Source organism: Teleopsis dalmanni, chromosome 2 (genome assembly GCF_002237135.1).
Source record: "Teleopsis dalmanni isolate 2A chromosome 2, ASM223713v2, whole genome shotgun sequence".
NCBI lineage: Eukaryota > Metazoa > Arthropoda > Insecta > Diptera > Diopsidae > Teleopsis > Teleopsis dalmanni.
Window position 1 is genome coordinate 211,588,218 of NC_051847.1, and position 16,588 is coordinate 211,604,805.

Below are 16,588 nucleotides of genomic sequence, written 5' to 3' on the forward strand. Positions count from 1 at the left end.
TTTAAATTACAAAAATAAAAAATATATTTAGTAGTTATGCTAACCATATAGGTAGGGATTTATAATATATATATTTTATTTATATTTATTATATTGAGTTTGTTTGTTTTATTTTATTTAAACTACAACAAGAACGCCATTTAAAATTCACTACGTTTTCTTTTAAGGATTTGTAAATTAAAGTTACTTAGTATGAGAGTCGGATTCATGCATATATAGCCATATGTAATGAAGTCTATATCTACACATATCAAGCATATTTTCAGAGCAATTACACTAATTCGTTAGCGATTCACTTTGTCGTTTAATGTTAAAACTTCAACAAAAGAAATATTTAAAAATTTAAATTATTTAATATTAAATAATAAAATAATTTATTTTTATTTTGCTGTTTAACACAAACTTTAAGTTTAGTACAGCAAATTTTTTTTTTTACTTTATATTTCAATTGTTGATGGTTTATTTGTGCGCATATCTATTCCTATGCATGCGGTAAAGGTAGCGCAACTGATAGCCATCATTTGTGTTGGTTGGCATATTTTCGTATTCGTCCTCTTCATCGCCAAGTAAATCCAATACCAGTCCACTTGCAGATATGCCCATGTTGCCATTGTTTCCCATACTGTTACTCATATCATTAGCCAAACTGCCAGTGCCACTTCCATTGACAATACCATTGTCATTGCCATTGCTATTGCCATCACGATGCCTATTTTCCTTGCCCACTGCATTGGATGTCCTTGGAACGCCATTGTTTTTCTCATGATTTGTTTCATTACCAATTTCGTTTCCGTTTACTTGACTTTCAGTTTTGCCCATGTTAGGGAATTTCTTCTCATCAACAAGTGCTTCGTATACGGGTCGTTGTAAGAACTCTAAAAAGGAGATGGGTACATAGTCCAATTGACTTGGATAGTTTTGCTGCAACTGTTCTTGCTGCAGTTGCCGCTGCAATTGACGCTCCTGTGCCAATGACATCTGGTAACGCCTTGTGGCAGGTATGCGTTTACCAACATTTTTCAAAATGGCGCGATTTAGTTCAACCTGAAAATTTAATTAAATTTAAAATAGTAAAAATATTTCCATATAAAAAAAAGTTGCATCAGCACGAAATGAAAAGTTTCGACAAAATAAAAAAAAACTCTCATGAAAATGTTAGTGTTTTTCCGGAAATTTAGATTATTCAAAAAAAAGTACATTTTATGTTTTGTGACTATTTTTGTATTTATTGCCCCAGAAGTTGATCAAGTTAATAAACTTTGTTTTGGCTTTTTATGGTAAATAGTACCTGACCGAAATTTCAATCAATTTTCCTTTAAAGAAGGTGTTTATTTGACAGTGAGGGAATTAAATTCGTATATTTTCACTAAAACACAAATAAAATTGTCAAATAAAATTGAATTTAGTCTGAGACATAAATTTTAATAGACCTTAAAGGCTTTACAACAGGTTTGTATGCTTTTTATTCAAAAACGAACTCGAAGACGAACCGAGAGGGTTATGAATTTATTAAGAAAGGGTTAAAAGAATAGTTTTTAGAAAAATGGTAAGGAAAGTTTGTTGTATTTCAGTTTTTTAGAAAAAATGTTAATTTAGTATTATATTTTGTGCATAATATGTTAAGGTTGAGTTATGTTATTATTAACCCGATACTTCTATCAGGAGTTTACATAGATAATTTTAGAAAATTTTGCTACATGCCCAACTCCATTTCTGATTTGAATCTTTGAATGATTTAAATTTTTCTATAATATCTGCACTACAGCTAAGAATTCTGACCATTTCATATCAAAGCTGCTTATAGAATTTCGTCATACGGTTTGCGTCATACGGTGTGTGGCTTATTCTCTTATATTTACACCTATTGTTATTTGTCCTTTGTTATTGTTTGATTTGTTATTCAGTACAGTTCTTCAACCCTCCAGATATGATAAAACTTTACTACGAAAGATATAAAAACGAAGTGTTTATTATAATGGTTTTTTATTTTTGTTTATTCAAAATAATCTTCTTCCGAGTCAGCAAAGCGCTATTTTGGATGATAGGAATGATAATGAAGTGGTTTGTTTCAATAGTCAATTTTTGATTTGGAAAATAGCCAGAAGTCGTATAGAGCTTAATCAGATAATACGGCGGATAATTGATAAAAATAATACATTTTTCGTGTTTAGTATTTCGTATGATTTTGGATGATGGGGATAGTATTAAAACGATTTATTTTTGTCTTTAGTTTTGGTTTAGAAAATAACTAGATGTTTTAATTCAGATAAATATGACGAATGGTTGCTAAGACCAATGATAAGAATTTGATAAGATAAGAATTTACCACTGTGGCTTTATTAGATACTGTATTATTGCCGATAAAAAACTGTCTAAATTTTGATGTTTCAGTCGTTTTTGATGTATTTCAAAAATATTTTCAATACCTGTTTTGCAGACAAAAGGTACTACAAGGTCATAGCTTAAGTAACTTAAAAGCGTCTTTGATGGTTTAATTATTATGAGAACAAAATTTATTATCCGGCATTACGGCAAATTAAGTTTAGTTTGTGCGCGTGTGATGCGACAAAACATTGACCGGTCAACATACTAATTAATGTTCTACAGTTTCTTCGGCCAAACGATATAACATCTTCAGCGTATTTTTCGTTGTATATATGTCTATATTTGATCCTAGCTATTCTACAGGTGATTAAATTTTATCACTTTTCCTTTGCTCTCCTTGTCATGCGCTCGTCTATGAGCTTATATATCTGTTTCAGAGGTCTAAGTACATCGCATGTATGGTCATCTGAAAGTCTTACGCAAGTTTTAACAATAGCATCAACTGTGCTTTTCTATGACCATGAACCCAGTACATATATAGTCTGTAGCTGCAGGCTAGTCTAGCTATAGCTTTCTTGCATTCTAGAATATCTTTTCATGATTATCAGTATGATTTAATTGCTTTAATAGCTGCTTATCGTTTTATCCACTTACATGAGCTCTGCTGCTGCCGTTTTAACAGATAAAATTCTGCAGAAATCGAGAAGTTTAAACGGCATCCTAATGATCAATAGACATCAGCTTCTACTCCTACCTTTGCCTTTAATTTAGTTGTGAATACATTTATTTTGTTGTATTTTGGTACCATGCTTTTTAAATCACGGTTTTTAGGGCTTTTCCGTAATACATGTGATTGGGATCATATAATCCCAACCGAGTACAACATCTGATTTACAGCGCTATGCCCATAAGGTCTTCGGCTAAGTAATTACCTTTGAGTAATTAATATTAAAATTAATATTAATAATATTTAATATTATATGTTATTTATTCTATCATAGATAGATCATATTTGCTTTAAGTTTTTTATATTAATTTTCAATAATAGTACGATATTACTCTATATGGTCCTTATGGTATTTATGAAATATGTGAATTATATGTAGATACATTTAAATCCAAGTTTTTTAATATATTTATATATTTCAATTACAAATAATATTAATTCATTCTCAGTACCCCGTACTTTTCTGATACATTCATCACATATATTTTTAGTAATAATGAAGTATCTTAGTAGGGACATCGTTAACAATCTTTTTATGTAGGAAATGATAGAAGGCAATTCAATTATCGATGACAAGAATATAAATTGAATAATTTTTTGTTGATTTAACATAAAGTTACAATACAAAAATCTTTATTCCGTCATTTTTTCTATCACAAAAAGTTAATTTCTTTTAAATTATATATTGTATAAATTTGAAATTAAATATAAAAAACAGTAAAGAAACACAACAATATTGTCTCTTTTTTCATTGTAATTTTGAGGATTCGTGTGGGTTTACATATGCTTTGCGACTTAAAAGGAAGACGTCGTTATTAAATTTCTTCAGTAAACATTTCACAATTTTAATCTGTGAAATAAGCGCGGCTGAATACCGTTTTGCAAACTTTTATGATATCACAAGTTTAATCTGCGTACTTGACAAGATGACAAATCAATTCATGACGCTTGCTGCGACAAATTCTTGTGGAAAAATAAGAAAAGATATGTACTGTAATGTAATGCGCTCCTTCCGTCATTTATTTGTAAAAAAATTTTTTCTTAATGTGATTTTGAGAAATTTTATCCGCATATAAAGTGCTTTGATTTCTCTGCAAAGTAACGAATCCTTTAAAAAAGTTTTCAGTTCTCAGTTAACAGTAAAAAGTGGAATGTGAAATGCCTAAAGAAAAATACGCGATTTTGTTGAAGTAAAAAAAATTTGATACGTTTTTGCAGATTTCAGTTTATAAATATTTTGATTTAATTCTTTTTATTTTTGGTCGTTATTAAATTTTTCATTCAGAAAAACTTTGCACTTCTTTTCGTTAAGACATCCAAGTTTATTTAAATCGGAGTAATTAATAACTACTGTTCTAGTTTTAATTGACAGATAGATCGACTTTATTTATCATCAACACAGTTTTTTACTAGATCTTTGCAATAAAGTTTGCAATACGACTTTCCAATCGGGCTATTCAGGAATTAAAAAGGATCGCTGATTTGTGTGTTGTCTATTGAAGTTGCAAGAGCAGGACCATAACATAGCAGTTTCGACACAAATTCAGAGCTATCACATTTATACACATGATATGAGTAGGACTTTCTGTTAGACAGTATCTGGTTATTGCTACTATCAATATTGAGTCAGACTACGCTACTTTAAGTGGCATCCCTTGTAATCCCTTGTTTGTGCAAGGGATAGGGGTGAAAATGGTTTTACTGTATATTATCTGTAGATTATACCATATTGTCAAATGGGGCATATATCCCCTAATCCTAGCTACACTACTGTTTACTTTGTTTGTTATCAAAAGGGGTATTGACTCTGTCTTGCAAAATCATTTCAAGGTGCACGAAATGCAAGAATGCTATACTAAAATTGCAAGAATGCGAGAACACATCTGTTGCAGCATTGCAACATCAAAATGAAACAGCTATTTTTGCAGCATACCACATCCACATGAGGAACAACAGATGTTAAAACAGCTATTTTTTTTCTTTTTTGTTTCGTTGCAATCATATATACATGGGCTTAAGTGTAGCAAGATCTTAAGCCATTCCAAGAAACTTTGTGCGTGTATTTTGTGGTTGTCTATTGCAGATTTTCGCGCAATCTGTGCATTTCATGCAGCTTGCAACGAGATTCCAAGATAAAGTGATTACTCTAATACAATGTTAAAAAAAAAATAGAATATTCCGAATCATACACATATTTCGGGCATAAATAAATTATTTTCAGCTATCGAACTTAGTATAGAAAAACCCATATTATTTATGACATTTTTCATTTCTTTTATAAAGTTTTTGCAATGTTAAATTTTTTTCGATAGTGTTTACGTTCTATAGTCATTATTTTTTCACCATTATCGTAAAAAATTTCGACTCTGTTCAATTGACTGCATAATAAATGCAAATTAAAAAAGAAAATTGAAAAATAATTTGAAATTTTTTATCAAATTTTTTTTCTAAAATTAAAAAAATATATTTTACACCCGAAAAGCAAAATACTTTTAAAAATATATATAAAAAGTAATTATTTTTCAGGCTTATTGACATATCCAGATTTAAAATATTTATTATTTATATTTATACAAGATACATATGCAAGTACTCTAGTTACACTGTTTACAGAGAGTAAACAATTTACAAAGAGTAAACAGTGTAACTCTAGATACAGCCAAAAATCACATGGACATATTCTTTTCAATTTTTCGGGTAAGAAATGGAATGTACACCAATGTACAAGACTCATAATATCGGAGTGTTATATAGTAGTTTACGCAAAATAAAAAACATTTTCACAATATTATTAATACTATTATAATAAATTAAATGATTTGTAAAATATTAAATTTACACACGCTCACAGACAGAAATTCCGAATATTTGTGTCTTCCATATGGAATATTTTCTACTCTAACGGACTTAGACTGAATATGGCATTTTTAGTATAACTCAATTTAGAAGATGGGCATGGTTTTAATTCACTTCTCAAAACGAAAAAATTGTAAATTAAAGAAGTTTTACTGTACAAGTATTCAAAATCGGTTGCATTATTGGAATTTGTAAAGCAATTTAAAGTTCGTCTTGAATCTCCATATTTGATAAGTCACAGAAGATCAAAAAATCGAGTACTTAAATAAACAGTATCAATTTTAAATAAATCTCAATATTTGAGAAGCCATAAATCCCACAGTTCCTAAACCTGAAACAAGAATTGCGAAAAAAGTGAAGAGTGCGATAGGAAACTTAAAAGTGACCGCTGACCTATTGTAAAAGTGCTTGCGCCTGGAAAATCACAATCTTTCAATTCCTTGTTATGGCATTCCATGATCTGTTAAATACTGCATAATATATCATGAGCCCGTAGTAGCCAGTGATATTTAATGAGATATAATGAGAGTTTATGAGTTTAAATAATGTATTATAATTAACTTATAACTTATATAAAAATAAAAAAATTTTAATATGCGTATAGATAAATGTCTATACATATATTGCAATGGGTTTACAATTGTATGGTAATAGAAAAAAGTAAATACTTTCAAATAAAATATTGCAAAAAAAAATAATAAAATATAAAAATTTTACTTACCTGTCTAGTATTTTCTTTCATTTGTCTTCGTGCAATTTCCAATAATAATCGTTGCCTAAGTACATCCAATGGATTTACAATCGATAATGATGGTTTATTTCGTTTTTCAAGTAAGTAATCATCCTAAAATAAAAAAATCAAAACAAATATATTAATAATACAGAAGAAATAACAAAATTTTAAAGGCATTGGAAAAAAGACTTTATATAAAACAACATAGACTAGTTATCGATCTTCTTTTAACCAAGAAGACTTTTATTATATTACTTATTGTATTGCGCTACAAGTTGCTCAAAGTCAAGCTCCCCGAAGGCTCTTCAAAGTGCCATGGCACATCCGCACAAATGACTTGCTAAGAGACCTTAAAATAGATCCGATCCAAAACTGCATAATCCCTTATGTAGAGCTCTGAAGCTATATGCGAAAACAGACAGGTTGTCTTGACTTAACATTATCTAATCTCAGAATAATCACTAACCGCACGGGGCGGTACGCAGATCTTAGATCAGTCACTGAATAATCACGAAGATTATGAGGAATACTAATATTAGTCAGTGAAAAGGGTGGGACTCTGCAGAAACTCCCCAGCTATCAAAGAGTAAAATTGCCCAGATGCACTAACTCGGAAAAGGCTCAATATTACATTACATTACTTATTGTTTAACAGACATCAGTACAATTAGTAACCGACTTGTATTACGAATAAATCGATTGAGGAGTTTAAAGTTATAAGTTTTTATAAAATAAATTAAGAGTGCTTATATCTGTAAAGGCTTCTACCATGGCATTTACTATATATTGTAATTAACTACTCTTTGAACGTAATTCTGTGAGAGTATCGAATCAAGTATCGAATCTGTTTTCGAATTATTGTGTTATGACTTATTATCCAGTTGGCTTACCAGTCAGGATGCGCTTAGAAATTTTATTTCTTGTAATGAAATCCCACAGACATAGGATTAACATATACTATTGAATGGAATATTACTCATTTATAAATTTTCATTTTTGTTGGGGTGTCTCCACAATATAAACACTCTCTATTATATTATATTTCATGTATTATTCGTGATAGTTAATTCATTAAATAAAATATTTTTAGAAAACTAGATTAGAAAAACTGCAAAGCAATTGAATCAATTTATGCCAATTGCAAATATCTTTATAATAATACTTTCGACTAATTTATTGGTGCTCTATTAAGTGATGATTGAAGAAGCAAACTAAAACTATCGTAACATTTTCCAAATATTTTCAAACTTCAGTTAAATTGTCATTTACTTTGATTATGGGAAAAAATTAAGTCCTTTTTCACCAATACGAAAAAGTTTTTTTGTTTTTTTGTTGTTTCATAAGTAGCGTGAGATACAATTCATATAATTTCGTGAAAATAATTTTTCCTTTTTTTTGGAAAAGGAAAAGTTTTTTGCATTGTTCTATGCTATTCAAAGTCAGGAGCGTTTAGGGATGTGGTAAGAGAAGCATTAACATTCATAGGACAAAAAAAAGGAATACAAAAGAAACTCACCTGAGTTTGTATATTTGCAATTCTTTATGTAACTTTTGACTTTTTGAAGTTTTCTAATTAGGAATTATGGAATCAAAAGTTTTACTCTTATTACAATTTTATTCTTTTCTTAAGAAAAATATGAAATGGAAATATTTTCAATTTGGATTTTTTTTTCGTAGATATTAAAAACTTTTTAAAAGCTCCATTTAGAACCAGTGAATTAGACTAATTTAAATACCCAAATTTTGTATGTGTTAAGTAGGAATAATACTATTAATTGACACTGGAATCGGTTTCTTAACACAATCTTTAGAAAAAAACTTTAAAAGAAATTAAAAAATCTATAAATTTCTATCTTAAAACAGCTGAAAAAACTATATTATTGCATTACATTTAAAATTAGTTTCAATTTACTTTCTAAACTGTTTCCATAGAAAATGTTTTAAAAGGTTTAAGATGAAGTAGTAAGTAAGCTAACTGGAAAATATAGTAAGCATTCAGATTCATACTCTCTGAATTGATATTTATATTGTTTGTTGGCCATAAGCAGTTGCTTTCTTCTCATCGTCAGTATAAAAGTATATAATCCACAAGATATTACCTTATGAAGTAATAGATTTTAGGTTCTTAACATGCAGATATAGAGAAGAATGACCAGAATGATAAGCCGTTCTTGTACTTGGTAGTTACAGACGAGTATAAGTTCAAGATCAGTTCCTGTGATTAACCAAAAAGTGCTAAATGTATCTATCGGCCGTATATTATTTTTTATTTTAATTAAAAATATTATTACAATAAATCTATTTGGAATAAGAAAATCCTATAGCTGTGTCGAATATTGCCAAATATGCTTTATCAGTGGTTTTTGGAAACATTTATTTATATATTTAATCGCATATAATTTTGAGATTAGAAGTGTCACACATTGTACTCTGACAAGTTTGAGTCCTAAACGCGTGTTTCCACATAGACCCACTGTACACCTAATCTGCGTTATTTAAATTTAGAGTTATATCACTTAAGCAGTCATTGTACTTGCTGTATAAATTATCACAATCACTGTAAATTGTTGGAATAAGAATTCTGTGATAATGGTATTTTTCGCGTAATTTATGTAGTTTCAGCACTACCAGAATGGCAAAGATCTCATAACAACAGTATTATTATTATGATAGAGTAAAAGCTGCACCTACACCAAAAGATGATTCGATTTATGTATTCATATAAAAGTCTTTCCTTATCTGTTTTCTTTTTTAGTAACGGAATTTATTCAGCATTTTATAATAATTCAATGGCTTAGAGAAAATCTTAATTGGAATAATCATAGTTGCTTGCTACCAAAAATTTTTAAGAACCCATATAAGTATTACTGTACAAAGACGATTATTATGATAAAGAGATTATCATGTATTAATCTTTCTTTTAATTCAATTAATTTATTTTAAATACAAAAGTATCTAAGATTTACATGAGACTAATTACATATATATTATAAAATATTTAAAAAAAATTGATTATGTTATAAAATACAAATCAAGTTACTTAAAAAGAGTTACTCGATATTTTCTTTTTTTTATGATTTTGAGTCGTAAGAATAAAATCAGTGGACGTTTAAATCGGCATATCTGCGCGCCAAAAATCCTTTGTAAACAATCATAATATACTATTATGTATATAAGTATCTTATTATACTGAAATTTCATTATAACTAAAAGTTTGATAAGATATTAAAATGCTTATCTCTATACCAAATACGTAATGAATTACAAGTACTAAAATATCGCCTTGAACATAATTTCAATTTTAAACTCAAAAGAAGTAAAATAAAACTATAGTAGATACAACGTACTATTAAATTTATTTATGGACAGAATAATAAATAATACTATATAGAAGTAGTGATAAAGAGAGTACAATCCCATGACCATGGTCTTTTATATATGGTATGCATATGGTATATGGTATGGTTGCGAACCATATTGCAAGAACAGCACTCCAATAGATTCCCCAAGGCTCTAGAAGACCTGGCGCACCAGCACAAACATGGCGCAGAACTATAGATAGAGAACTTAATAATGCAAATTAAACCTGGAATGATAATTGCCGCGAAGCACCCAATAGAGTTAGGTTTAGATCTATGATAGAGGTCCTATGCTCCAATAGCAGAAGAGGACAACAGTAAGTAAGTAAGTAATATGGTATGATATATGGTATAGCGAATAAGTACAATTTTAAAAATTTGGCAAGGCCGTATTTATCTTTTGAAAGATCTGTGGGATGTTGCGACATAAACATTTATATTCCGATGTTTATAACATAACTTTTTCGTTATGTAGTAGATACTTCATTATTTGTTTTGCTCTTTCTCAAAGTTACACTAGTAATTAAATAGATCAATCATTTTAGTATTTTATAAAATTCGGAAAAAATACAAATTGAAATATTGGTAGTTTGTTTACATTGACTTTATAATCACAGGGTAGCAGACTTCTACGTCGCCGTCGTTATATTATATATTAGATGTTGGTTAGAGCAGCTGTGTATTTTTCACTTTTGATTGATCTCTTATGAATGCATCTTTTGCTGATAACTGGGACAAATATTGTAGCACTATTAGTCTGTTTACTTTAGAAAAGTCGTTATACAATATCTGAAATTATTATTCCTCTGCAGAATATGAAAAAATAGATTGTAAGCAGATATATGAAGTTAATTAGTTTCTTAATTTTTTAAAAGCTATTTACTCTTTTAACAAACATGTGTGTATTCACATGTTGCTTATATTTATATTTAATAAACTGACTACTTATTGAGGTCTAAACTAATTATTTCACTAAATAACTTATTATTTAAGACAAGACAATTTTAATTATATAAATAATTAAATATATTGACTTCATTTTCAAACGCACAAATGCATATCGAGATAAAATATCGTATCGTATATAAATAGCAAAAACTCAAAAGGTAAGATTTACGTTTCATAGAAACGTGGAACCAAAAGCAATGAAGCTTTTTGCATTAGCGCTACTTATGGCGCTTTTTGCTGTGAGTCTAGCGCGGTCAGTACCAAAAGGACAAAAACTTCATAATCCAAGAGCAGAAAGGAGAGCAAGAGCTGCACCTATACCACAATACGGAGGCTATGGTGGTGCCTATGAAACATCAGTAGACGTTAGCTCTAGCTCAAGTTCTTATTATAACAGCGAATATGTTGGAGTTGAGGTATCGCGTACATATTAATATATACTATACAAATTGTTTATTTTGAATTCAAATATTTCCAATATTTGCTTGAGCCTAATGACGAAAAAAATCTATCATCTTATAAAAACTGTTTATTATTTAGGAAGATACTAATAGAGTTACGTACGAAGAGTCTCGAATTAGTTGATATTCTTATTTTTTTAAGTATTTTGAAAATTGTTTATTATTTAAGAAGATACTAATAAAGTTACGTATGAAGAGTCTCGAATTAGCTGATATTCTTATTTTTTTAAGTATTTTGAAAATTGTATATTATTTAAGAAGATACTAATAAAGTTACGTACGAAGAGTCTCGAATTAGCTGATATTCTTATTTTTTCAAGCATTTTCAAAAGAAATAAAAATATGAATGGGGGGTAAAATTTGGAATCATAGCCAATAAGTAGGTGATAATATTTAGTTATCTAAACGGTTAACTATTTACTCATCACTGAAGTTCATCATTTCCTAATTTAGCAATCCCTTTGCTAACGAGAAAAACGCTGGAAAGTTGAGGTGTGGGTCAAAAGCTTTATAGGGTTGAGTTATTGAATTCATACAGTAAACCTATATGTAGACCAAGAATTTGCAATTACGAAATTGCAACATCCGAGTTTTACTATCAGCTTTTACAATTTACTACTAATAATTACTGCTGTAATAGCAGATAGATACATGATCAATACTTGTCACCTAATTTACAGAGGCGACAAGTAGAGATAGGAAGGTCACACATAAGATTCCTTGTAATTCTGAAGCTCAATATGTGTGGTCGTTTTAGGTAAACGGTAGTTAAGAGATGATCTTTAAGTTGAAAATTGAAATTTGAAAATATGTAATTATTTAAAGTTTGTTAAGTGAAACTTGGAAGAATTCAAAATTGAAACTTAATAATGTAATGCTAAATAGGGATAATAATTTTAAAGTGAACATTCCAATAATTAAAAAGAGAAGACGTTTTACTTATAACCTCGAAAATGTTAAATAACCGTCAATGAAATGAATGGAACTCAAAGAACAAAAATCGCATTTGGGAATTTGAAACCATTTTATGAAGTTTTTAAATAGATTTCAATGCCGTTTATTTTTTGTGCAAATTCTCTGTGATTTGTGCGATGAAAGATCCAATCCAACTATAATTTAATATTATTGAATCACAAGTTTATGTGCATTAATAAATGAAATTAATTGTACTTAAAAAATTTGATGTTACATAAATTTTTGTAATGGTTAATTGATTGTAAATTAATTCGACTGAGAAATGACTGAAGATATAGTTAAACTGATTTGTGTTTTTTTATGTAACAAAATTTTAAATCGTCAACTGACAGCTTGCATAGTTTACTTTTCAACCGAAATAAAAATATCAGAAAAATTAAAATTATAATAAAAATAAAACACTTAATACAATAGCATTCAGCTAAAATTTATATAATTACAAATATGTTTTAAAGCTGCCTTTAATTTAAAAATTGAATTCAATTTAAAACTCAAAAAAATATTAAATCTTAACTCGTTTTTCTATTAAAGAATTTCAATTAAGCTTTTTGTGATTATATAAGTAATTAATTATATTAATGACTTTTTCAAATGCGCATCTGTTTGTCGAGATGGAATTGCAGTTTGCATTCTTCGTACTTTCACGTCGTATATAATCAGCCAAAAGATCGAGAGCTAACATTTATATTTCAGAGAGACGTAGAACTATACATAAATTAAATTTTTTTGTATAATCAGCTATTAACGGATATTAATAGTCCTTGAGCAGTAGGAGATGCAAGGGATGCAGTTTGACACGAGTTGGTTTATATGATAGAAAATGACAGAGAAGTTGAGTACGTAATTTTTAGTGAATTCAAAAATGCCGATTGAAATGACAAGTGTCTAATCTTTGACTTAATTGATTCAAAAAGTTTCAATATATGCTTAAGCCATATGAAAAAAAAACTATAATATTCTTCAAAAAGTATATCATTTAACAAAATTACTTCAAAGTTAAAGAATTTGGAATACAAGCAACTTAAAAAAATGTTTGAATCTTTAGTTTTAATTAAAAATTTATGAAATAAAGTGTTTTTTTTTTGGCATAATACTACAAAAAATATTTTATATAAAGCCTAATCAGTTTCCTTGTATTAAAACTGCTTTCCATTCTCATCTACAAAACTGACACTCATACATTTCTATATAGAGCTACTTATTACCTTGGATCAATACTTTTATAAGATTAAATGGAACCAATTGAAATATTTGGATGAAAAGTGTTCGAACGAAATATCAGTAAGAAGACTATCTATATGTGTAAAATAAATATGCCTTATCCAAAATCATCCAAAATACGTTTTATAAATATGTGTGGATTATACTAGAAATTATATTGAATTTTTCTTGTTGTTTTATCAGTGGGCTGGTACCAATTATTTATTATAAATATAGTTTATCAATGAATGTATAAATTATTAATAATAATAGTTGCTAATAAGTTTTACTCATATAAATTTCAGTAAGTCTTCTTCCAAATATATGCATGGCCGCAGAGGGCAAAGTTTGTACTACTGTAAATAATCATTATTTAGTGTTTGCTTACTCAATGCTCTAATCAGTTTTGGCTAACTCAGATGTCAGACTAATAGTTTCTGAATTTAATTGTCAATACCAAGAAATTAGTAGTTTAATTGTTACAATTTTAATGCTAAAAGGGTTAATTATGCAACTATGGAATATCAGAAAAAATCTTCACGTGCTAGCAAGAGATCTAGAATCAGCAAGAGAATCAGCTTTCCTTCAATATATATTACAAATGTTTTTATTTTTTTTTTAGATTTTTAAACGGAAATTATTTATCTTAAGTGGATTTTTTTATATTTTGGACATATATTTTTGATATATGAATAGTTATTGTACTAATTTATTGAATAAATTTTGAAATATATTAAAAATGTATTGTTTCTTTGTTGTTTCTTTATTAAAACTAAAAAAGAATATTAAACTATTGTTAGCTTCCACACATAATATTAACCCCACCTAACTGTTAGCATTAAGTCAGAATAATATTAAGGTTAATTTAAAGTTGAAATGTGCATTTTACTTTAACTAAAGAGGATTATATTAAATTGGATTTATTAGAAAAATATTATATTAAATTGCATATATTAGACCTGTTGTCAAAAGTAACACACAAATTGAAGTTTTGATTTTATATATTTTTCAAAAGACATTAACAGGCTGTTACACTGTAGCACATTTATGTCAAACAATCTTAAATATTGTGGAAAATTTTAAGAACAAATTTATTTTTTGTATAAGTCAAAAATGACATATTTCATTATTAATATTACTTAAACTGTTAATTTACGATCCTTGAACTCAATGGACTTTTAATAAACTATCGCTAAGTACTTAAATAGCAATAAAATGATATACATAAACTTAATCTTTATGTAAACAAAGGAAGAACTCATATCCCTAGTGTTATCTAAGTTTTTTTTTTACTACATTTTTTTTAATTGCAATAAAATTTTTTTTTTATTATTTTGGTAATATATAAACAAAACACGCTAAAATTAAAGGACTTTAACACTTATGCCCCTAAACAGAAACCAATGAACCTACACTTAATGCAAGAGGTCTACCTCACCTCTTGTGATTTGCTAATCACAAGCCATGTGCAGTAAGTATTTTGTTAATAAAATATTTTATCACATAGAGAAGTTTCTGATAGACTACTACATTATCTCTGTATAATGTTATAATATGTGAATAGTATTTTTATTAAATTTTTATTTTATTGCATATTCTTTAAAGAATAAATTGCTTTCAAGATAAATTAAATGCAAAAAGTTTAGTTTATATATCGTTGGATAATTTTACTAAAAATCTTCATGGAACTTATGTGACGACCCCCAACTTAATCAAAGCACATATATTCATTCACTCATACACATCGAGTTGCTACGTCACACAATTTGCTACCAACTAAACTGAAACTTTTTATTTGCCAGTTCACAAGTTCGCACGCTAAGGCGTTATAAGCCCGTAATGCACAACCACATTGACACATTAAGTCAAATGACAAATCGTATGGGTGTGTGTGTGTGTGTGAGTGTGCATGTTTGTTGAAATAGTCATAAAAAATATTGAAAAAAAATGGGAAAATGTGGTATACTATATGATTGCTCTTCACACGTACTTAGCGCGCTTAAAGCGATGAGGCCTTTAAGCCCAACACTCACCTGTATCAAATTCGGGTCCGCATAATCGAATGGATAAACCCCACGTTGTGCTGTGCAAACAAGCTTAGCGCCGCAGAGTAAAGTTAACACCGGCCACAGCCACGTTGTGGCTTTCATAGTTCTGGAAAGGAAGACAAAAAAATTTTATTGAGTTTAGCAAAAAAGACCAGAAACATGGAAAACTGTTAATGCGAATAAAAAATCTTTGAAATACAAATGCGTCATGTAAATGTCACAAATTGTTATTTCCTCTCGTTTTTCCAGTGCATTTATTTTACAAAAGTTTTTAAAATTTTATTTAATATTTTTGCAAATTTTAATTTTAATAAAATGTTTAAATATCAACTAAATATTATACATTGCAATGCAAATAGTTAACTTTTATGCCATATTTGAGCAGCTGAATTCATCAGATTCACCAAACAAACATGTGTCCGTACATAAATCAAAAATTACTGACAGGACTGTTCATAGATATTGTAAATGTGACCAGAACTGGTGGGTATTAATGCAAAAATGCATAAAGGCAGGGACACAAAGAAAAATAAATACATTACGGAATATATTATGAAAAAAAATGACATTAAAAAATATTTAACAACGGCTATTTCGAATTTTTATTTGAACTATATATTATACCGTTATAATATTAGCAATAATTAATGGATTAAATTAATTAATTGAATCATTAATTACTTTTATAAATTGAAAATTAATTAAACATTAATATTAATTAAATTGATCATTTTTGATATTTCTAAAGCTTTTGACAAGGTGTGGCATGATGGTCTGATAGTTGAAATGTCTAATCTAGGTGTTCCAGGCAGACTAACTAAGATCATCGGCTGCTTCCTACGTGGGAGTTCCTTTCGCACGAAAATCAACAGCGCTCTCTCGTCAGTCCGATCTGTAGAAGCAGGGGTTCCTCAGGGATCGCCACTTTCCCCCACTCTCTACAACATTTATACATC

General features: G+C 28.6%; 1 protein-coding gene across 1 annotated transcript; it reads right to left on the reverse strand.

Moving 5' to 3' along the window:
* Window positions 1-459: 459 nt before the first annotated feature.
* On the reverse strand, window positions 460-15,734 carry LOC119676684 (putative uncharacterized protein DDB_G0286901). Its single transcript, XM_038087939.1, has 3 exons — window positions 15,618-15,734; window positions 6,630-6,752; window positions 460-1,044 (listed from the first exon to the last, which is right to left on the reverse strand). The coding sequence occupies exons 1-3, from the start codon at window positions 15,732-15,734 to the stop codon at window positions 460-462; spliced, it is 825 nt and encodes a 274-aa protein (XP_037943867.1).
* Between the last annotated feature and the right edge of the window lie 854 nt (window positions 15,735-16,588).

Bases quoted from the DNA above. Each gene is read 5' to 3' on its own strand.
- LOC119676684 (XM_038087939.1), bottom strand. From the start codon at position 15,734: ATGAAAGCCACAACGTGGCTGTGGCCGGTGTTAACTTTACTCTGCGGC. The intron at 6,753-15,617 runs GTGAGTGTTGGG...TTTTTATTTTAG, and splicing joins CGGACCCGAATTTGATACAG to GATGATTACTTACTTGAAAA. The intron at 1,045-6,629 runs GTAAGTAAAATT...TTAAATTTTCAG, and splicing joins TGAAAGAAAATACTAGACAG to GTTGAACTAAATCGCGCCAT.